The sequence below is a fragment of the Thamnophis elegans genome, chromosome 12, assembly GCF_009769535.1.
Source record: "Thamnophis elegans isolate rThaEle1 chromosome 12, rThaEle1.pri, whole genome shotgun sequence".
NCBI classification, from domain to species: Eukaryota; Metazoa; Chordata; class Lepidosauria; order Squamata; family Colubridae; genus Thamnophis; species Thamnophis elegans.
Genome location: NC_045552.1, coordinates 12,311,429 through 12,335,218, shown reverse-complemented (window position 1 = coordinate 12,335,218; position 23,790 = coordinate 12,311,429). Strand labels below are relative to the sequence as shown.

Here is a 23,790-nt window from a genome sequence, read left to right as displayed (position 1 = left end):
GCTATTAGCAATTAGTAAGTAAATATTAATTATGAATATGGTTTTTCATTGGCATTTTAGATAAAATGCCTGCTTGTTAACCTAAGGCATCTTCATTTGTCATCATCCTTTATTATGTCCAGTGGACAGGACTTATTTAGAAATTTTATTCGCCATTTTTCATAGTTAAATATGATGCCAAAGACATGATTCAAAAAGCAGCCAAACACACAAAAGTCTAGAATTTGCATTTCATTGCTAGGGCTTTATTGATTTCATCCAAATCATTTTCTTTTACTGAGGTTGGTAGAGATTTTGGAACTCTGAGAAATTCAAATAATGGTATCACACAAGTAACTAGTTTTATATATTGAAATATTAGCAAGCCACTCTTTTTATTTCAATCATCTATCTGTGTCGCATTTCTTTATTTTTTAACTCCACAGACAAAATAAGATGCATAAGCTATTCTCTAGAAAATCCCCTAAAAAGAGAAAAAAGCCCCTTTTTTCCCTCGCTTTTGCTGTTTCTTTTGTATACTCACTGGCTGTTCTGCTAAATCTTGTACCTCTTCCATGGAGGCGAGCTTTTTCAAAAGGGCTCCAACGTGAAGAATGGTTGTCTTCCTCTGCCTTCAAAACCTGTAACAGACAATATCCATGTTTTGGGGGAATTGCTTATTGTTTTTGCTATTTGTGCCATTTAGCCATTTAATATGTCATTTTGTACATAAATGTTGGCTTCACCAATATATAGAGAGAGAAACTACGCTATCATATGGAAAAAAGCATGGCTTTTCCATTAAGCCTCAAGCTATACAGCAGGTAAGATAATGCAAGTAAGGGCGCACCCCCTTTCCACTGTATTTCTTTTGTTACTTGGATTTCAAGCCGCTATTCTTTTTTTCTTTCTTTTTACTGATATTTTGTTAATAAAATATCAAGGTAAAAATTAAAGCATCAGAAAGTTAAAGAAATATAAGCCACAGATGAAATACAAATAAATGACAGTTTGGAAAACTTCTGTTTACCTAAGTTTGTGTGTTTATTTAACACCTGTTTTACAATACAAACATGACCTCAAGGAGAAATACAAACATCAGTATTTTTTCTACTTGAAAAACAGATTAACAAATAAAATATGCACCTCCAAATGTTCAAGCATACAGGGAATCTCTCCTCTTCAGATTAAAAGACCAAAATCACACCATAACAAGAATTACAAAACCTATGATGACCTACAAACATTTATCATAATAAAAGCAAGAAGATAAGACTCCTAATCAAAATAAGATTTCGGCTTGCCCTGAATCACCACAAATAAATTAAACCCCCAAAACAGCTTAATAACGTATTTGTTGAAAATCTTATTAATTTATGCATTTACTTAAAATAATCCTTTCATACCGCTACCAGGATTGTAAAATTCCTTATCAGCAATATGCCATTGCATTAGGATCTTTACCAACAATCTACTTTTAAATTTTAATTTGTGAATGCTTTTTAAACAGTTAATTTAAATCATATTTTGTATAAAACTATATTCAATATAACATCCATTTTGGCTGACGCAATCCTATGCCTCTAAAATTCTTAAACCCCACCCACCCAAAAAAACACAATTCAAAACAAACCCAACCCAAACCTCAAAGATTCTTAACCATGAATCACCGAGATTAATGGGATTTATTCCCAGATAACAACCTACCTGCAGTGTTATCGCTTTTTTTAGTGAGAAAGTTCTCATTAAAATAACATTTTAAAAAAATGCCTGAAAATTAATGTCTTGATTCTCAGTCATCCATTCTTTGACCTGAAAATTAAGATATTGCCTGCCATGTGATGGCAAAGTAAGTTCAGAGCTATTCACATTTTCAGTCTTATTTGTTTGTCTTATAATTAGAAATAATTCCATGTGAACAGTTCGAAGACATTAAAAAATATGTTAATGCCTGCCATAAACAAGCCAGTAATATTTTCAAATTTTCAGTTCCCTGTACCAAATATGTGTTTCTTACATTACTGAGAAATTTCATCGAATCAATAATGTCCTCCATAAAATATTCCTGAAGTTAATAAGACAGCAACCCACTCATCCAAAAGCTCCAAGTCAAAACCAATAGCAAATACTTAAAAAATCTACTTTCCTGCTTCATGCCAACTTCCAGTTTTCTAAAGATATTTTTGTACAGGAAGAGCTGTAAGTATAAATAAAGTCAAATGGTTTTATTCTTAGAAATAGTGAAGCCAATTTTATGAAACCTGAACCAAAAATATTGTACAGTAGATGGATTTTAAATCTAATTTTATCTTTTATTATCTTTTATTTCTTTTTCTTTCCAGAGCAGGTTGAGTACATTGCATTAATCTACTGCTCTGGCTTAAATGTCATACAAACATGAAGGAGACATATTATTTGGAATTCAGCAATCGAGATTAACAACCCAAAAAGTACCAAAAAGATCAAAAGGGAGTATACTTCCTTTCAATGTAGAAAATTAGCATTTTCCTGAAATTTTATTTTATTTAAACTATTTTAAAACATTTTATTATCTCTTAAAAACCATATGGTGTGAATAGAATACTGATTGTAATAAATATAGAAAATGAGCTGAGGTGGCGCAGTGGTTAAATGCAGCACTGCAGGCTACTTCAGCTGACTGAAGTTCGGCTGTTCAAATCTCACCGGCTCAGGGTTGACTCAGTCTTCCATCCTTCCGAGGTGGATAAAATGAGGACCGGGACTGTTGTTGGGGGCAATATGTTGACTCTGTAAACCGCTTAGAGAAGGCTGAAAGCCCTATGAAGCGGTATATAAGTCTAACTGCTATTGCTATTGCTAAAATGTAGTTTCATAATCTTTATCTCTGAATGAGTCCTATCATTTCAGCACAAATATTAAAATATATTTTTCTACAAAAATAATCAGAGAAAAAAATGTCATCAGGAAAGTAAAATGAAACATTTTATAAACCATCTAGTGTACAATGTAATATTCTATTCATCTTCACAAAAGGAAATCCCATTCGATTCAGTGAGACTCCTAACTGTGTAGTCCTATTTTATTATTCTATAAAATTACAAATGAAATGAATTGAGCAAACTAGGATTCATTTTATCATGTAAATACAAAATATCTTACAACACCTATCCATGATCACCAGGACAATGCTCTTCTCAATGTAATTTTTTAGCCAAACCATGGTTGGCTTGTTTGCAGTTCAGATATTTATAGTGCTGGAGAAGACTCCTGCGAGTCCCTTGGATTGCAAGGTGATCAAATCAGTCAGTCCTAGAGGAGATCAACCCTGACTGCTCTTTAGAAGGCCAGATTCTGAAGATGAAACTCAAATACAGGGCGGGGCATAACCTTTTCCTAGGGGGTCACAGCAAGATCGACAGCAGTTTACAACTTCCGCGACACCTCATTTTAAAGCCCATAAAAAACTGAATTGAATGAGCTATTAAATGTTAAATTTGCTTTAAGAATGGCTGGAAAATTCAATTCGGAAGAACAAAGGATCATTGACAGAATAAAATGCATTGCCTTTCGAGAGGCTCGCGATGCTGGAGCGACGTTTATCAATCGAAAATGGATTGCAAACAAATTGAAACGTCATCCGGATTGGGTTACTGATAATTGGAACAAAACAGCCCAAGAATGTTTCACAAAATTTGGAGAAGGGCGTCCTCTGCAACTGTCCCAAGAAAGCAAAGCCATCATTGCAACTGGCAGTCGCAAACAACGAAAAGGAAACCGAAAAGTGGCCCAAGAAATCCTTCAAATTCGTGGAAAACGAGTTGATCAAAGGACAATCGGCCGATATCGAGAACGAGAAGGTTTGAAGCCATTCCACGTCATTTGCAAACCATTGAAAACTCAAACACACGTTCAAGATCGCCTTTGGTTGTGCGATTGGTTGTCTGAATGGACCGAGGAAGATTTTCTTCATTTGGCGCCATCTGACGAATTCTTCGTTTATGCCATTCGAAAACCGAATTTCCAGAACGATCGAATTTGGGCTAAAGACGTCAACGACATCGCCAAACATGAACGATATCGACAAATAGTTCGCAATCTGACTTGCATCGGGATTTTCGTCATTTTCACAGCCAAGAAACTGCATTGGGTTTTGAAGGATAAAGGGGAATCCTGGGATGGCAGTTATTTCCGTGAGAAAATTTTATTGGAGAATGTCATTCCATTTCTCAGTGATCCAGACAATGTCTTGGTGGTTGGTGAGGCTGTCTTTCTTCATGACAAAGCTCCTTGCATGCGTGCAAATGCGACTCAGCAATTGTTAAAGGAAAACAATGTCGAATTTTGGGGCAATGACGTCTGGCCGGGAAATTCGCCAGATCTCAATCCGACAGAGAACATTGGGGCCATAATTAAGGATGAAGTGGAAGCTCTGATGATTCAGGAGCAAGGTCAAAATCGATATTCGGTTGAAACTTTGAGAATGAATTTGGAAACTGTGTTGAAAAATCTGGAAAATCGAACGGAACTGTTTGAAGATTTGTTGTGTTCTTATCCACCTCGTTTGAATGCTGTTCGAAGGGCTAATAGTGGTCATACTGACTATTAAATCATGTCAATAAACTCAGTTTTTGATGGGCTTTCGAATGGTGTATGAATTATTTGTAAGTGTTGCTGTGACCCCCTAGGAAAAGGTTATGCCCCGCCCTGTACTTTGGTTACCTGATGAGAAGGAAGGACTCACTGGAGAAGAGTCTGATGCTACAAAAGATTGAGGGCAAAAGAAGAAGGGGATGACAGAGAATGAGATGGCTGGATGGAGTCACTGAAGCAGATGGCATGAGCTTAAATGGACTCCAGAGGATGGCAGAGGACAGGAAGGTTTGGAGAAACGTTGTCCATGGGGTCGTGATGGGTTGGACGTGACTTCGCAACTAACAACAACAATTTATATTGCACCTATTCTCACCACACAAGGATGTCCTCATCACACATCAGACATTTTCTGATTTCAGTTCCTTAAAGCTCTGGCAGTAAGTTGAGTGGCCAAGGATAAAAGAAATAAATTAAAAAGCCATGACAACACTGTTGTCCAACATGTTTTTTACACAATTGTTTTGATTTCAGAAGGAACAACGTTGTGACACACTGAGTGCTTTTTATTCTTTCTGCTGCGACTCTGAAATCAGTACAGCCAAGGTATCATTTGTATATAGAAAGAAGAGTACAAGTAGTCCTCGACGTACGACCGCAATTGAGCCCAAAATCTCTGTTGCTAAGGGAGACATGTGTTAAGTGAATTTTGCCTGATTTTATGACCTTTCTTGCCACATTTGTTAAGTGGATCACTTCAGTTTTTAAATTACCAACACGGCTGTTAAGTGAGTCTGGCTTTCCCATTGACTTTGCTTTTCAGAAGGTCACAAAAAGTGATCATATGACCCTGGGACACTGCAATCGTCATAAATATGAGTCAGTTGACAAGCGTCTGCATATTGATCACATGACCATGGGAATACTGCAACAGTCACAAGTGTTTAAAATATTCATGTCACTTTTTTCAGTGCCATTGTAACTTGGAATGGTCACTAAGCAAACTGTTGTAAGTCGAGGATTACCTGCATCTTATTTTATTGCCTAAGAAAACCCTGCTAACCCATAGTCATGCTTCAGTTGATGTAAAATCTTCTAACAGACTGACAGACTGACAATATCAGAATCTATAAAAGGATAAATCTGACCAACTGGTCTTGGGGTGGGGGTGGGGATTGGGATGAACTCCTCAAAGGGTAGTCCAAGATGCTAAAAACCTCTGCTTGCCCCTTGGCAAAAGTATCATAAAAAGATAATATAATAAATACAATATAATAAATACAATATAATAAATATAACATAACGTAGTGTAATGTAATATAATAAATAATAGAATAGAATAGAATAATAACTATTGTCACTTTGAATCGCCATACATTAAAATGAAATATCGCTGCATACAGCTCTCAAAGGGTCACCATCTCCAATATACACATCAACATGACAAAATAAATACAAAATTATGTATATACCCAAACATGTGACATAACCACCAATTAAGTACCCTCTTAGGCTAACATCAGAACTGCAGAAAAAACCATTACTGCCAACCTGCCTTCCATCGAGGACCTGTATGCTGCACAAGTCAAAAAAGGGGCCATAAAAATGTTTACAGACCCCTCCTGGACATAAATTGTTTCAACTCCTACCTTCAAAACCAGGGCACTGCCCACCAAGACAACTAAACAGTTTTTCCCTCCCCCAAAAGCCATCACTCTGCTAAACTAATAATTCCCTCAACGCTGCCAAACTATTTACCAAGTTTGCATTACTATTAGTCTTCTCATCGTTCCTATCACCCATCTCCTCTCACTTATCACTGCAGTTCTGTAACTTTGTTGCTTATATCCTTACCATTTATATTGATATTGTTTCCTAGTGGATTGCTTATTTGTACCCTATGACTACCATTAAGTGGTGTACCTTATTCTTATTCTTGATGAATGTATTCTATTTCATTTTTCTTTATGTATGTACACTGAGAGCACATGCACCAAAGACAAATCCCTTGTGTGTCTAATCACACTTGGCCAATAAAGAATTCTATTCTTTGAATTGGCATACATTAAAATGAAATACCCCCACACATAGCTCTCAAAGGGTCACCCCCCTCCAATATACACTACATCAGTGTTTCTCAACCTTGGCGACTTTAAGTCCTGGGGACTTCAACTCCCAGAATTCCCCAGCCAATTGTGCTGGCTGGGGGATTCTGGGAGTTGAAGTCCCCAAGACTTAAAGTCACCAAGGTTGAGAAACACTGCACTACATCAACGTGACTGAATGAATAAATATACAAAATAATGTATCTGTCCACATATGTGACATAACCACAAATTAAGCAACCCTGTCAGGCTAACGTAACTATGTTAAGTCCAGGTTTTCACACCGCAAACAGACCTTTGCCTCCTCCAGGCATTCGGCTTCTCTTTCATGAAAACCGGGGGGTTGTTGAGGGGGAATCAGAAGTGTCACCGCATCACGTGGCGGGGAGTTCCACAAGTTGCGGGCACGTCCCGTGACGCGCTCCTCCGCCGCCGTCGCCCCTCCCAACTGCTCTCTCTTCTCCCTTCCCCCCATTCACGGATGGAGGGGGGGGGAAACAGCCCCTGGGGGCGGGGCCACGGCAACCGCTGCCCAGGCCACGCCCACCGGCCCGCGCGCCGATCGCGCGAGAAGAAGTGAAAAGGGGAAACTTTTTTTTTCCCTCTTACCGTGAGGAGACCTTTGCGGAGCCGGCCTTGGCGCCAGGTGACATGGCGGAGTGGATGACGACCACCGCGGCTCCGGCGATGGACTGGGTTCCCAAACAGGACAACAAACTCCCCCACCAAAAAAATAACAAGAAAAGAAAGAAAGAGAACGGAAAGGAACCCCTTTCGGCAAGCCTCCGCTGGGCTGAGACCCGGAAGAGGAAGCTCCTTGCCGGAAGTGACGGCAAAGGGAGGCGGGATAGGATTGGCCGGGGTGTTTACCGTTGGCGACCGCCACCGTTTAGGTCAGAGGTCTTCAAACTTGGCCACTTTAAGACTTGTGGCTGGCTGGCGAATTCTGGGAGTTGAAGTCCACAAGTCTTAAAGTGGCCAAGTTTGGGGACCCCTGGCTTAGGTTCTTACCCGTGATTCAAAATGTCTGGGAAAGAGGGTGAGGGAAGGCACGAAAGATTGGAAGAGGAGCGGCCGCGCCTTTTTCGTATTGCCATTGAACTGGCAAGTAAAAATAAAATGGGGCTGAGGGCATTCACGCTGTCTTTGCTCTTCACAATTGCGGCCCTGCCGTAATTACTTTTCTCTGCCGGTAGGGGTCGCTCACCTCCCTCCTTTGGGGAGCCAAAAACGGTTGCAGGAACTGGGTAGATCTAGTTTAATGAAAAGAAGGACTGGGGGAGACATGATATCAGTGTTCAATATCTCAGGGGTTGTCACAAAGAAGAGGGAGTCAACCAAGGCACCTGAGGGCAGGACAAGAAGCAATGGGTGAAAACTAATCAAGGAGAGAAGCAACTTAGAACTGAGGAGAAATTTCCTGACAACAATTAGTCAGTGGAACAGCTTGCCTCCAGAAGTTGTGAATGCTCCAACACTGGAAGTCTTTAAGAAGAGATTGGACAATCATTTGTCTGAAGTGGTGTAGGGCTTCCTGCCTAAGCAGAGGGTTGGACTAGAAGACCTTCAAGGTCCCTTCCAACTTTGTTATTCTATTCTAATTTTGAACTGTCCCGATGAAAGGTAGCATGCAGGAATAGAGCAGCTAATAGAATTGGCTGCCTTCGGGCAGAATTCCCCCCTTGTAATTCTACTGAGATGGGGTAGATATACATAAATATACTGGAGTGGAGCCCACAACTTTTAACGGGCTTCAAAAATTGGAATGGCCATTAATTGAGAATACAAGTTTTTGTATTTCTTCGTTCCCATCAAGTGGCTGTTTACCTCATATTTGTGGCAGCTCTAACTTGTAAGTAAAAAAAGTTTTTGCATATAGTTTAATTTATATATACACATTGATATTAACTCTGCTTACTCAACCCCAGCAAACTAATTTTAAGACAGTTAACTTCTGATACAAAAATATATTGAATAGATTCACACATGGTATTTTATCAAATTAAATAAGCCATAATTAATTGGGTTTCATACTACTAAGACATAAATTACATTTAATAATGTATGATTGGGTTTAGTTTAGTGTGATAGGAATCCGTGTCACTACTAAGATTTGTAAAGGCTAACATATCAAGTTATTTTTAAAATTTTAGGCAAATTGACTTGTTCCCATAGTAATAAGTTCCACTGAATTTAGTGAAGCATTTCTGGTATGTTAAATAGTTGCAGTTCTCTTTTGTTTTATTTGGAGAATAATTATTTTAATGCCATACAGTACCAACAAATGTTCTCCATGTTGCAGTCTTATTTTAAAGCAGCAAATAACATTACACAAAATACCTGCAGGAACTTCACAATTAGAATAAAACTTCTGATGTGCTTATAACACATCTCAAGTTGGTAGTAATTAAAAATGCAGGAGTTCCAAACTAAACTATTTGAGAAAATTTTAAGTCGAGACCATTTCTGGCAAGTGGAATGCAGAATCCAGACATACTCAGATGTAGCCTCACATGATAGTTGTCTGTATTATAAATAAACAATAAAAGCACAGAAAGAAAGAGATTGATGTTGGGAACCATTCCATAGTTGCTGTCAAGCACCAGAAAAATCAGCAGATCCAGGCAGTTTGAATGGGTATAAAGATTTATTCCAAGCTCAAGAATTTGAACTAGCGGTTAAAGTAATTTGGCAGTAAATAAGGAAGTCAAGGTGGGCTGGGCTTAGATTGCTTATGGGCGCTAAGAGACTGATGATGCATTTGAACCCTCCCTCAGGCTTAGCCTGGCCATCTTCTACAGCTGCTGATCGTATCCTTCTGCTACCCTTCTCCCTCTGCCCATAATTCAGTCACCTATTTAGCCAATTTTCTGCCAGCAGTATGATCCAAAAGGCTTTTATTCTTGACTCAGTGAAAGCATGAAAACTCTGTCCTGAACACATTTTATTCTCCCCCCCCCCAATGGTATCCATTAAGAAAATAGAACCATAAACCAAAACATTGGTAACATTTCTACAGGACAAAGTTTGGAGAATTCATCCTCACTCAAAAGTGTCTGTCTTTCCCAGAGACAGAGGCCAAAAATTATAGTAAAGTTGGAAGCCTGGTGAGCTTCAAATCTTGGATAATCTTTTCTGACACTGTGGTTCTAATAAAAGTGTTACCAGCTATACATTTCAATCTTTTTTCCCTTCCCAGACCAACTAGACTATGGTTGTCGTTTATAGTCTACGATACAATAATGGAGATACTGAAACGTTTTTATCTTTTAAAAAAAATGGACAGTATTTATTAACTAATTCTTCATCATTAGTGATCCATACTCCTTCATTGCACAACATTATAAAAGTCACATGTCTACTAATTCAGAGATTTAATAAAACAATCATTACTATTTGTATTTTTGAACATTTTAAGGTTAGTTTATTACAAAGCAAAGGGTAGAAATGAAATATTAGGCAACAGTTGGGTCTCTTAAGGAAGCCAAATATTCCTGATCATATTCAGCATTCTAAATCAAGAACAACCTTCATGCAGGGATGAAATCCAGCAGGTTCTGAAAGGTTCTAGAGACCCGGTAGTGGAAATTTTGAGTAGTTCACAGAACCGGTAGCAGAAACTTTGAGTAGTTCGGAGAACCGGCAGATGCCATCTCTGGCTGGCCCCAGAGTGGGGTGGGAATGGAGATTTTGCAGTATCCTTCCCCTGCCACGCCCACCAAGCCACGCCACAGAACCAGTAGGAGGAAAAACTGAATTTCACCACTGCCTTCATGGATACAAGAGGCTCCTGTCTCAGACGCGTGCCTGTCAAAATGTGAAAGGTTACAGATGTGGAGAAGGAAAATACATTGAAATGGGCATAATATGCCAGAAGTCTTAATTTCATCTAAGCTTGTAATGTAGCTTTTATTTTAACATAGATATGATTGCAAAGAAAAGAATGAGAATCCATTTTTGAGGGACTAGAGGCAACGGCTCTCTTATACTCCAGGCTTGTTTCAAGATAGGTCGTCTTGTTTCCTATCTCAACTTCTAAATCTACAGGTGGATTCTTGACTAACCCCTGAGTGTTAAGTAGTCTGTAAGTTTTGGTTTGTATCTCTCAGCCTTTCTTGATAGGAAGGAATGGCAAAAGAGCAAAAGAAAGAGTATATCCATGAGAACAGAATGTTTGATGGAAAGGAATCCTATAGTTTAGAAGTATCTCAGGATGAAAAAAAATACTGATTATCAAATATATATTGCATCACAACTGCAACAATGTCTTATCCAGCTTTCAAATAAGAGATTCACACATTATTTCCCAAATACCCAAAGTCGTCTCCTTTGAGATATGGTGTCTCCTTTCAGAGTTCTTGCCTTTGTGTTACGTGGCCTCCAGCTCTTACTGTTTTTAGACAAGAGTTGCAACCCTAAATTGCCAAGAAGCCTTGCTAGTCATTAGCTTTTACTTGATACTGAAAAGTAAATCTTGCTCTTCTGTAAGAAAGTCACCATTTCATTCCGCTTTACAATTTTCAATCAGAAGGTCTGCCAGTGTAGATGTTCAGTCCATTTCCTTAAGTATGAAAAGTAGACTCCCAGAAGCTGGACATCTGGGCAGCAAATCAAAGAGACACACAAAGCTCCCGATTATAATCTTTGCTCTTTGTAAGGAAACATATTGTATTCCCTAATTTATATGCAGTATATGCTTGTCCTTTAACATATGCAAATTATAACCAAATGTATGTTCTTTGGCATTTTTTTGCTGTTCCAGAAATACCTTCCTGCACGTTGCATTCAAAATACTTTTAAGGTTTGGGGGATGCAGGCAAACAATTGTCTAATTGTACCATCCCCTCCATTACAGTGTCAGTTGTTTGCCTGGAACATTTTCGACTGTCTTTTATGTTTTTCAAATTTTCAGAAAGATGTTTCCTGAATTTTTTTGTGAGAAAACAATAAATGATAGGATCCAAGACACAGTTGGCACCCAGAAGAACAAGGGTAACCTGGTGGATATCATTTAATATTTTTTGCCTTTGGCAGCTTATGTCCCACTTCTTCAGAACCATCAAAGTCCAAGGTAGATCCACCAAGTGGTGAGGCACAAAACAGAGAATGAAGACAGTCAGAACTGTGGTCACTAGCCAAAGGGCCCGTTGCCTGACACGGGCGCTCCTCCGACTTTGCAGTGATTTTGACATCAATGTCCGGATAATGAAAGCATTGCATACCAAGACAAGCAGGAAAGCAACAAAGAAACAAATACAAATAACCACATGGAAGGCAAGAATAGGAGTTGTATTACCGCTGGTGTCATAGCGCTCAAAACACCGAGTCAGGTGCCCCTCAGCGGTTGTGCCATTATCAACTAAAAAATAGATGGAAGGAACACCTATTAGGACCCAGATAGCCAATGTAACATAAATTCCTCTTCTTCGTGTGCTGGATTGAACGGTTGAAATGGGCTTTGTGACGGCTTGGTAACGATTGTATGTTATTACTCCCAGGAATGCCACAGAGCAGTACGTATTGACGAAAAATAAGTAGCCAGCTATATTACACAGAAAACTGGGCATGATCCAATTCCCTTTGTTGTTGTAGTAAACAATCCATGTTGGCAATGTAACCAGGAAAAGCAAGTCAGCAGTTGTTAAGTTGACTATGAATATTTTTATTTCATTTAATTTCTTCTTAGCGTAAAGCCGAGTGAAAAGCCACAGCACATAGGTGTTCGCTACAAAGCCCAGAATGAAAATGATGCTGTAGTAGATGGTAAACAGTAGATATCTGAACTCAGAATCCACATGGCATTCCTTAGTTTGCCTGAGAAGTGCAGAGTAGGTTCCATTTTCATCAAGTTTGCTGATCATTGCGGTAGTCATGGTGTCCTCCTGGAAATAAAATGACAAAAGGAGATAGTTAATGGAAGAGAAGAAAACGATGGGATTTCTTATAGCTAACTTGGAGCTGGCTATGTCATTAATACAACCTCATTTGCCTCACTCAAACCACTTACTATGGAGCAGTCCATTGCCTTACCCTCTAAGAATCGCCTTTCCATGGATTCTCTAGGAATTGTGAGGGTTTTCAACTAAAGCTTTAACCTGGGAATGTCTTCCTATGTTTAACTATTTTCGCCTGTCAGGAGGTTGTACTTCGAGATTGTTCCTTTGGCAATTCACATTTAGCAACTGGGTTGGACAGTCAGCCTTCAACTCTCAGAATACCTCTATACCGAGGTTACCCTGCATTTATTCACTATTTACATTAATCATCCATTGCATTCTCTCAAGTGTGATCACATTATTATACACATTCTGAATACTCCACTTTTTACATTAGTTCAAGTAAACACATCATAAAGTTTAAAAATCAAACTAATGTTTCACTTTTTTTAGCTTACTAAGTAAAATAATTACAGTTAAATGCCTAAAGTTTTTGGAGGTCTTCCTAAAATACTATTTGCTTGGTTCTTATCATCTGTATATCTGCAGTTTTTTTCAGGGTAGGGCTGGATGGAATAAGAAAGGAACAGAGCTGGTTCATTACCAGGAAATTAGATGACTTCCTTCTCCTTGTAAAGTTTTATAAAGCTCATAAGGGGTTATAATACAAGGCCATCTGTGCTCAAAAGTTTCTCACTCCCCCCCCCCCCCAGATCTTCATATATGATTACGGCTACTTAATCTGCTGTTTGTCTTTTTGTCTGGGAACCTGCGGCAAATTAAGGTATTCATCATTCAGCAGACTTATGTATTAGTGTTCTTCAAACTTCTTTTCACTTGACTCTGTGGTTACCTAAGAATAATGAAAATCTGGAGCTCGGGCTGCATTTAGTTACTTGCAAGTTCTGGCAAGGGATGGAAATGAGTGGAGGGGAAGGAAGTGGAACTATATAATAAAAGAGGAAGGGATCTGAGCTTTTACTGAAAAAATAACCTGAGGTTAAAAAGGTTAAAGTTTAGCACAGCTTAATGCTTTTCAATCATGGTGTCTTTGGCAAAAGAAAGCTTCAGCCTCTAGTAATAAGAGAAATACTCTTAGAAACCTTTAAGAATAGAGGCGAGTGATGTGCGGGAGATGGTCAAGACTGGGTTTTAGAGGCCCTTTCATTGAGGGCTGGCTAAGACACGTGTGTCAACCAGAAGCTTCATCTTGAATGTGTAGCCCTTCTTCTTTTTTTAACCTACACAAACCAATTGTATAACAACTAAGAAAAGCTGTTGTATACTTTTACCCAAATTATGTAAATATTTGTGATAGTTAAATTCTTTTTTAAAACTTCGCACACACATTCCTAATGGTAATTGGTATCCTGATTTTATTGTTTGTGCTTATTATCTAAGCTTAGCTCAATTCTTATAACACATAGATGAAACGGTGACCTCAATGGCATGGCTATAATTTTACCTTTGAATGTTACCTTCTGCTGGTCAGTGACTGAATTAAAGAGCCCACTGCCAAGAAGATGACTCATATCCATTTGAAAAGACCCCACAAGTTATATGGCTGGGAGCAAAACTTAGATTGATTTGAAAATCTATGTCTCATTCTATGTTGCATAAAATATTTCTGGCATTTTTGCAGTCTGAATGACAAAATCTTTTCAAGAAGAGTCTTGGGCATAAAGTTTGCCAATAGCATTTTCTTAGGTTGAGTTCAAATGACCTCTGATTACCATTGGGTCCAAACCCAGCAGACAGAAAGCTAACATTAACCAAAGATTAAAAAGATGGTACCAAGACTTAGGGACCATACACACCAAACCCACCTCTAGCAAGATGCTAATACATTTTGGAACTGCAAGAATAGCTCTCTTAAATTTAAATTGGACAACTTCAAGGATATCAGGCTTTCTAAATTAAATACTTGGGACACCTAAAGAGATAGGAAATGGCTTTGGCTATGAAGACCTTGAAAGCTACAGTGATAAAATGATCTCCCTTCAAATAGAAAAATCTCCAGATAGCTGATCTTTGTTATGCAACATTTGACAATGAGGACTAGAACAGCATCCACAGGTGTTATAATTTAGATAGATACATAGATAGCATTTCCTTTTGTTTGCCAATTGAATTTTATAACCATCAAAATGCAAAGACTTCAGATTTTCTTCTAAGTAGAAAGAACTCCAAACTAACTGTACTATATATTTTCTTCTCTTGAAAATTTAGCAATAGGGTGATCTTTTTTAAACTTCCTTGGGGGCAATATTTCAATTACAATGTTCTGCTGCCTTCCTCTTACTCACTTCCTCCTTCTAGGCAAATAAGTGCATTAGAAAGAATTATTTAACTTTTATCAAATTAGTGTCTTTTTAACTTCCTTATAATACAGCTTCAAGTGATATTTTCTAAATATTTTTGCTGTATGTTTCTGGGTACATCTGCAATTATTTTATATGGAAGGAAGTGAAACTGGCGTAGCCCTTCTTAAGAATTTCTACATAAACCACAAAATGAATTGGGCAACATGAACCAAGGTTGAACATAACTACAGATTTGTTTGTGCTTCCTTTCTCAAGTTTTTGATTGATTCCTGCTTTAAAAAATATTCTAAAACTATTAGGCATCTTGATTATGTCTAAGGGAAATCATTCTCCCATACTTGAGAATTGTTGTTAGTTGCGAAGTCATGTCCGACTCATTGCGACTCCATGGACAACGTTCCTCCAGGCCTTCTTGTCCTCTACCATCCCTGGAGTCCATTTAAGCTCACTCCTACTGCTTCAGTGACTCCATCCAGCCATCTCATTCTCTGTTGTCCACTTCTTCTTTTGCCCACAATTGTTCCCACCATTTGGCTCTTCTCCAGTGACTCCTTCCTTCTCATTAGGTGACCAAAGTATTTGAGTTTCATCTTCAGGATCTGGCCTTCTAAAGAGCAGTCGGGATTGATCTCTAGGACTGACCGGTTTGACCACCAAGGGACTCACAGGAGTCTTCTCCAGCACCATAGTTCAAAGGCCTCAGTTCTTTGGCACTCAGCCTTTCTTATTGTCCAACTTTCACAGCCATCCATTGCAACTGGGAAAGCCATAGCCTTGACTATATGCAGTTTTGTTGGCAAGGTGATGTCTCTGCTTTTTAGTATGCTGTCTAGATTTGCCATAGCTTTCGTCCCCAGGAGCAAGCGTCTTTTCATTTCTTGGCTGCACTTCCCATTGGCAGTGATCTTGGAGTCCAGGAAAATGAAATCTGTCACTACCTCCATGTCTTCCCCTTCTATTTGCCAGGAATTGAGAGGGTTGTATGCCATGATCTTAGTTTCCTTAATGTTGAGTTTCAAGCCAGCTTTTGCACTTGAGAATAAGCCTGCCTTAATAACACATATACAGAACCACTGTTAAAGATTGCATAAAGATTACGTGGATGGGCATTTGCCACGGTGTGGGACCTAGCAGGGGCCCACTTCTGACCTAAGCCATTCCAAGCAAACTATTTCCAGGCATCACTGACTGCAGTGAACATTGCTAGAGGTGAGATGTGTTTATCTGTGATAGCCAAAAATCAGAGGGAGTCTGGTAGCACCTTTTCCAGGGTTTGTTTTTTTTGAGGGGGGGGGGTGTCTTGGTGCTCTCTTAGTTTGATTGTTTTCTTGCAGACATTTCATTACCTTTCCAGGTTGGTTTAACTTCTCTTATTCAACTTTTCCAATTTTAATTCATTTTTTAGCAGTTGCAACTTTTTATTGTATTGCCAGCCACCAGAGTCGCAGTATCAGTGAGATAAGTGGCACAGAAATGTAATAAATAAATAAACCCAATTTAAATCCTTTGTCAGTCTAGCCACACCATGTCCCTGATGAAGTAAACTGTAGTTCAAGAAAGTTTGCACTTTTTTATAAAGTTTGTTAGACAGAAAAGGCCCTACTTGATTCTTGTCTTTATAATTGGTAAGAACTAACAGAAAGAGAGGAACTGTGTGTCTTGAATGACTTGGTCTGCATCTCCGGAGTAATCCTGTTTTCAGTTATAGTAAGTCAATTGGCAGTGTTGAAATGAAACTCAACTGCTAGTCATATTACAGGCGGCATGCTGGCTGAGTTATCCTTTACTACTTGCAGCAAAACGCCCCAGGTATTGTGCTGATCTTTCATTTCCCAATGAGAGAAGTTTCTGTTGGCAGCAGAAATTTGGCACTTTCCCCAAATCATCATGAACAAACAAAAAATAAATCCAGAAAAAAGATCCATGGGAGCATTTAAATAGCTTCTTAGAGCCCCAGAGGGAGAGAAATTGATCAAAACATAGAAAGGTGTTTGATATAAAAAAATATATTTTTGTTTCCTTGTTGGCTTTTGGATTGTGTCTTTGGAATGGCATGTGGATGTTGTTTATCTCTACATGCCTGTTGATGACCGATTTGTCTCTAAATGCCAGGCTTCCAGGGAATCCTCTAGTATTTCTGGACTTGGCTTGGTCTAGGATGCTCATAATTTCCCAATTTCCCAAGCTATGGTTAAGTCTGTCTGTATGTTGTGAAACTAAGGAGTCTGCATCATGTTTTCTGACCCTTAGTTGGTGTTCCTGGATGCACATTGCTAATTTTCTGCCCCTTTGTCCTACATAGTTGCTGTTATAATCTTTACACCTTATCTTGTAAACGAGTTCTATTTTTTCTTCTATTGGTGGAATATCTATTATTATGCAACTACAGCAGAAAAAAGAAATGCACAGAATTTGCAACAACTAAGGGACAACCCTAATGTCCTTCGTTGGGCATGATCTAGCACTATTCTTTTAACTGTAAAACTGTAGTTCGGCATTCTGGATAATTTAATTGATATTAGATTCTCTATTTTTAGTATAATTCCACTGTCAATTTGCCAGTGATGTAAAAAAATAAATAAAACAGTCACACCCTTTCCTGATCTGGTAGACTTCCTGGTACTGGAAACAAGTTATTTTGAATGCTAACAGGATGCAATATGGTAACAACTTTTTGTTTGCCAAATTGAAAGAAAGACAGTGATTGAAGGCATGGCAACAAAAGCTGTGTAACTCAGATTAATTTTACAATACACTGGATCATTGCACAAACCTATAATACAATATAGGAAGCCTAATCCATTTTTGTGGTTTGTTTTTGATGCAAAGTGGACTTAAGGCACAGGAACCTGAGGTTTCCGTATAGAATCTGGATGGTTTGCTACAACCATCTACTTCTGTCCTTAGAGAACAGTCATATTGAAACTGAAAAACCCAAAGTCCAAAGCCCATAGTCACAAACTGGTTGACGTTAATGATTTGACATCTTTGAACGCATATCTGCAGAAGCACTTTCCATTTAAGGTAACAGTGTCCTGGTAGGATCTTATGGATACTGATTAACCTTTTGTTAAATATTATTTATTTATTAATATTATATATTATTTATGTATTTTACTTGTGAGTCCCTTGGGCTGCAAGGTGATCCAACCGGTCAGTCCTAGAGGAGATCAATGCTGACTGTTCTTTTGAAGGCCAGATCCTGAAGAGGAAACTCAAATACTTTGGCCACCTAATGGGAAGGAAGGACTCCCTGGAGAAGAGCCTAATGCTGGGAAAGACTGAGGGCAAAAGAAGAAGGGGACGACAGAGAATGAGGTGGCTGGATGGAGTCACCAAAGCAGTTGATGTGAGACTCAAGAGGATGGTAGAGGACAGGAAGGCCTGGAGGAGCATTATCCACGGGGTGCGATGGATCTGACACAATTTCGCAACTAACAGCAGCAAATATTATTTCATATTTCTGCCTGCCCAAGCGCTAATCTTGCCAAACAGTTATGGCATATGTCTGAAAGCCCCATTGAAAATTGTCTACAATATCATGATTATCAGAGACATTGTGGATAGACACAGTGGTGGACAACTCATAGCTGACCTGCCTGTTTATAATAAGTTTTTTCTGGAGAAAGATAGCACCAATGTCAGAGGAGCCAATCAAAAGGAATTTTATCAGAACCCCTGACATAAGTACATATCTAAATAGGAATCATTTGATATCTGCTAAGGCTCATAGACCCTTACAATCACTGCCAGCTCCTGGAGACTTCTGGCAATTTGTTTGTGAATTAGCATAATTTGAAGCTAGAAGAAACAACAACTGCCTTCTTCTCATTCTCTTCTATGGTTATTCTGATTGTGCGGAAAGAGTATAATCTAAACAACGAAGCAGCAGGCAGGGAAGGATGGATCTCCTGAGTGTAGATCGACCAACAATCTCCAAAATTTGGAACTGAGCTTATTTCTAGTATTTACTATTTCATAATCAGAATAATTATTTCTATTGAAATATTCATTATTGAGCCCAACCCCATGATGGATATTTCTGTACAAACAATCCATTGGCAATAAGTATATTTCTATAAAGTTATTCTTGAGTTTTTTGGATTCAAAAAGCCTAGATAACAAAAGCTGGATGCTGTCCTAGCATACTTAAATAATTTCATCTGTAAAGGCACCCATCACTCACTACAACAAGGATGGATGTTCTTGGTTGTGTCCAAGGTTTGGCCACAATGTAATAATGGGCAATGTCCATCCATAGAAGGCCAATCTGTGGGAACAATGTCTCTTACATGCTGCGACTTGAACTCAACTGAAAGCAACGCAGGAAATCTACATAGTCGTTGGAAATGAAGAAACATGTGTGTGTCATCCTCATTGCCAAACAGATGAAACATTGAGCAAGTCTGAGAGGAAGATAACTTGCTACAAAAAGCTATGGGATAGTACATGCTGTATACTTTATCCCTAACTGGAATGAGACAGGCAATCAAATATATTTAAACGTGTGTCAATGTAAAAGTTGATGTTTCCGATCCAAGGAGCTATGGGATCAGCACTGATGAGTATGACATGTGCGAAAGTGAACGGAGTTTGGATTTGCTTTTAAATTATTTACATACTGTGAGAATGTATGTAGTATGTGAAACTGAATTTGAATTCTGAATCATCGAAGGCTCAATCGGATCACAGTAGACTTGTTCATCCTGGGCATTTTGGCAGTTGTAAATTGCCTCATGAGAGCAACTTCGGTGTGGTGGTTAAAATATCAGCCCAGAACTCGGAGACCATGAGTTCTAGTCCTGCTTGAAGCACAAAGGCAGTTGGGTGACCTTTGGCCAGTTACTCTCTCTGAGCCCTAGAAAGGAGGCAATGGCAAACCATCTTTGAAAAACCTTACCAGGAAAACTTCAGGGACTTTCCCAGGCAGTCTCCCAGAATCGTTCACAATTGAACAGAAGAGGGAAAAAATAAACCACATGCTTGTTTATCTAAAGATTATTTGCACAGAAAACTATGATGTCTGCTACATGATGTATAAAATAACAAAATGGGTGTAATGCAGTTGCCTGGATTCAGCTTGATAGAAAGCCAGGAATGGCCCTATCCTTAGGCAAAAAGAAGGAAGTCACCTCAGATGGCATTTTACTTAGAGGAAAAGGCTGTGCTCTTTATGCTATCTTAATGACTTCTGGCACGTTCTATCACTAATGTTACACACACACACACATCACATGGTCCTTCCATTGAACTTTTTGCACATATGAATGGGACCAGTGATTTGTCACGGCGGGAAACAGAGGTGTGACCCAGCCCTGTTTCAAGGCAGCTTTATCAGGTCCTTTCCATCTTTATATATAAAAGCAAAATACCACTCATGCATCCTCATGAAATCTCCAGAACCATAAAGCCTACAAACTTGAAATTTGGCATGTACAGTATGTTCCTCTTGGCTTCTAGGTGCTCATTAAGAAAGAATTTTTTGGAATGACCATCCGATCATTAGTATTTCTTATAGTATTGTTAACACACTCTGGAGCTAAGGAGTTAGACGTTCTACTCCCCCTCCCCACATGAAAAGAACTCTGTTCCAACTGCCACTTGGATGTGGCCCGATCACATAGTTTTGTAGCGGAGCACGGGTATTCAGCTAGTTATGAAATAAAAGCTGAGATAGATTTTTTTTTCCTTTTCAAAATATATACAGGTTAGGGTTCCATTTCTCCTCTCTATTATACATGAACAACCAATCCTTTCTTTTACGGCTGCACAGGTAAAGATCCCAGCAGCCATTTAAAAATTTGGCTCCCTTGCTTGGAAGAAAGTTAGGTTCTCTGCCTTGTTGAAGAATCCCCCAACTTCCTGACAACCATGAATGAGACATAAAAGATCCAACTTAAAAAAAGGACAAGGCAGATAGGCAGGTCTTGTTTTGTGACAGCAACTACTGATGACTTTGTTACACAGAATACTTTTCACGCTTCTGCTGTCACAAAGCATCAAACATAAGTGTGCAAAGGTTGATAGCAGATTATGAACACCTCGGTTATGATTCCATTAGAAAAGCGTAGAATCTATACAAGAAGACAACAAGCCAAGGGCATCCTTGAAACAACAGGATTTCAATCTAGATCCAAGCCATTTATCACCTGCTCCGATGCAATCTACCCTGAAGTCTCAGCTCATTAGGATGCCACATTTCACAGATCCCACTAAGGAAAGGCTTGGAATCCATAGCCAATTTGGTCTTGTGCATGTCAGGGCCCATGTTATGAGATCAGTTGCAACTGAAGTCAGCTGCTTCATTGCTATATTTTATTTCTCCATGCCTTTTAATTATATATATATATATTTTTATTTTAAATTTTAAATAAAATTAATCTAATTTTATTTAATTAGATTCCCCCCCCCCTTGAAGGTTTATGTCTATAATACTTTAAATGTGTCATAGATGTTTTATTATATAGCTGTCATGATTTGGCTTTTCTCCCATGCATTGAGCCAGGAATGTAATTTCTTTTATTCTGTTAGCAATAGGAATGCTTGTTATCAATGAAGGAATGTGTGAATGCCAACTCCAATTGTGCAGGAGGTAGGTGGCTTATAATGCTCCCAGTCAAAGAAAAGCTTGCTGCCCAGGGGTTTATGCTAGAGAGGTGTATAGGATGGGGTTGAATGTGGTCCCCTCCTATGAGATGGGTAAATGGCCAGCTGCCTCCCTTGTCAGAGGTTGGTTGGGGAATAGACAAGTAAGGCTTCCCTTAGCTGCTTCTCTCAAACGTCTCAGCTCTGCCTTCCAAAGGCACACCCTGATGAGATTCAGGTGCCATCGCTCTGCCAAAATGCGTGATTCTGAGTCTGGAATATGCAGAGAGCTACCATCTCCTCTAACTTTCAGATAACAAAGTATATTGGATTGGCCTTGGTGACTTGTCAGAGGTGGAAAATCCCAGCATGAAGCTTGTCATTTCATTACAACCCCACCCCTACCCCCTGCTTCTTCACTCATATTATTTAAACTATGCCAATGTAACTACCGTGAGCAAGTACAAAGAAGTCCATGCAGAGATCCTGTTCTGTTCCAAAATAAAACTAAAAGGGACTTACCTCCATTCGTGGCTTATACATTAATCCCACTAGCAGATTATGGGGAATGAGGAGCTTTTCTTCTCATGTTTTTATCCTGGAAGTCCAGATTATCTCAGTGTGGCTTCTTCCGAAGTGTCCACTGTGATTATTTTTACTCTTCTGGAGAAAAAAGTTTCGGGAGAACACTTAAGATTATCATATTGTATTACGTCTACGGAAGGAGGAGCCCATTATAATATCACATGCAACAGAAGTGCTGGGAAATCCCAAAGGGCCTATGTGTGTGCGTGTGCAGTATATACATTCTGCAACTGTTTAAACTTATTTCTCAAGAGCAATAGCAGGAAACAGATGCCATGAGTGAGCATTGTAAGGTGTGGTCGGTCTCTCAGGTAAATGAGTCAGATTCATAAAACAGTTTAACCTAATTTCTGCTTCGTGGCTTATCCAGGCAACAGCCTGATCTCCCACCTAAGTGCATGTAAAAGAATTACAGAGGAAAATACCTGGTTGCAGAAAATGATTATGTGAAATTTGCACTGTATTCTCTTGACTCTTATTTCATATTTGTATGGGCATGGATATGTTTGCCTTAAAAGGTAAAGGTAAAGGTTCCCCTTGCACATATATGCTAGTTGCCCCTGGCTCTAGGGGGTGGTATTCATCTCCGTTTCAAAGCTGAAGAGCCAGCGCTGTCTGAAGACGTCTCCATGGTCATGTGGCCGGCATGACTAAATGCACGGAACGCTGTTACCTCCCCACCAAAGGTGGTTCCTATTTTTCTACTTGCATTTTTTACGTGCTTTCGAACTACTAGACTGGCAGAAGCTGGGACAAGTAACGGGAGCTCACTCTGTTACGCGGTGCTAGGGATTTGAACTGCTGATCTTTCTGATCGGCAAGCTCAGCAGCCACTGAGCCACCACGTCCTTTTTGTGTTTGCCTTACAGCCTTTAAAAACCTTACCTGTCATTCTGAATGTAGTAATGTTCGTCAAACATTAAAAGAACTAGTAACCAATATGTGGAGCTCCAACTTATGTATTCTCAGGAGGAGTGGCAGCCTGAATATTTGCTGTCTGAGACAAGTGAGTGTTAGTGTAATGGGAGATGGGCAGATAGAGCAAAATCCAAGAAATGAGAAACAACTGGTAGGAAATGGCAAGGAAATAAATTGAATACTAGGAACCTGGATGTCCAGGGTTTTTTAGTTACCTAAAGGCAGAACAGAGGAAAGAGGTGGAAGGTAAGCAAGCAGGAAATAACATAATTGGTTCATAGGGCGAGATAAAAGAGATTATTGGTAGAAAAAAAATGATCTTTCAAATAAATGGGGCTTTATAATTTCCCATTGCTAGAGAAAATTGTTAGGAACTCTGGACCTGAAGGAAAACTGGATCAGTACTAGATGAAGTAAAACCAGATTAGAAGACTTAATGATGAAGCCATAGCTTAAATATTTTGGATATATAATTCCAGGGCAACGATCATTTGGAGAAGACTCAGATAGTCTGGAAAACCCAAGGATTTTTTTAAAAGGAAGGTTACAAAGATCCAAAGGAACAATTGCTGACCAACAGTAGTGTCGTTCCAAAAGTTTGTCAGCTGGGCCACAAAGAATCAGAAGTGTCTGAACAACCTGGCCATCTGGATTTTTGCAGCCCAATATGAAAACCCCTTCTCACCCAGTCAAATGTAAACAACTCCTACTAGGCATGGCTCTTGCCACGATAGACGGATGGAAATTCTACCTTCTGCCCAAAAGAAATGTACTTCTAGCTCTTTT

General features: G+C 39.1%; 2 protein-coding genes across 6 annotated transcripts in view; both read right to left on the bottom strand.

The window, feature by feature from the left end:
• EYA3 (EYA transcriptional coactivator and phosphatase 3) overlaps positions 1–7,476 on the bottom strand; it is a 28,961-nt gene extending 21,485 nt beyond the window's left edge. Inside the window, exons 1-2 of one of the 3 annotated variants that reach the window (XM_032227428.1) lie at positions 7,266–7,476; positions 524–620 (exon numbers count right to left, since the gene is read on the bottom strand). In XM_032227428.1, coding sequence (XP_032083319.1) covers positions 524–556 — 33 coding nt within the window. In that variant the 5' untranslated portion in view covers positions 557–620; positions 7,266–7,476. Of the gene's footprint in view, positions 1–523; positions 621–6,951; positions 7,157–7,265 lie in introns of those variants that run through there. The other 2 variants (XM_032227431.1, XM_032227430.1) reach the window with 2 other exon arrangements.
• Positions 7,477–10,647: 3,171 nt separating this feature from the next.
• PTAFR (platelet activating factor receptor) lies at positions 10,648–22,145 on the bottom strand. Of its 3 annotated transcripts, none has more exons than XM_032227154.1 (2): positions 22,024–22,145; positions 10,648–12,538 (listed from the first exon to the last, which is right to left on the bottom strand). In XM_032227154.1, exons 1-2 carry the CDS (start codon positions 22,042–22,044, stop codon positions 11,453–11,455), a joined length of 1,107 nt encoding a protein of 368 aa, XP_032083045.1. In that variant the 5' UTR covers positions 22,045–22,145; the 3' UTR covers positions 10,648–11,452. The 3 variants fall into 3 exon arrangements, with proteins under 3 accessions (XP_032083045.1, XP_032083046.1, XP_032083047.1); XM_032227155.1 differs by having other exon boundaries at positions 10,648–12,535; XM_032227156.1 differs by lacking the exon at positions 22,024–22,145 and adding an exon at positions 19,103–19,171 and having other exon boundaries at positions 10,648–12,535.
• Positions 22,146–23,790: the final 1,645 nt, after the last annotated feature.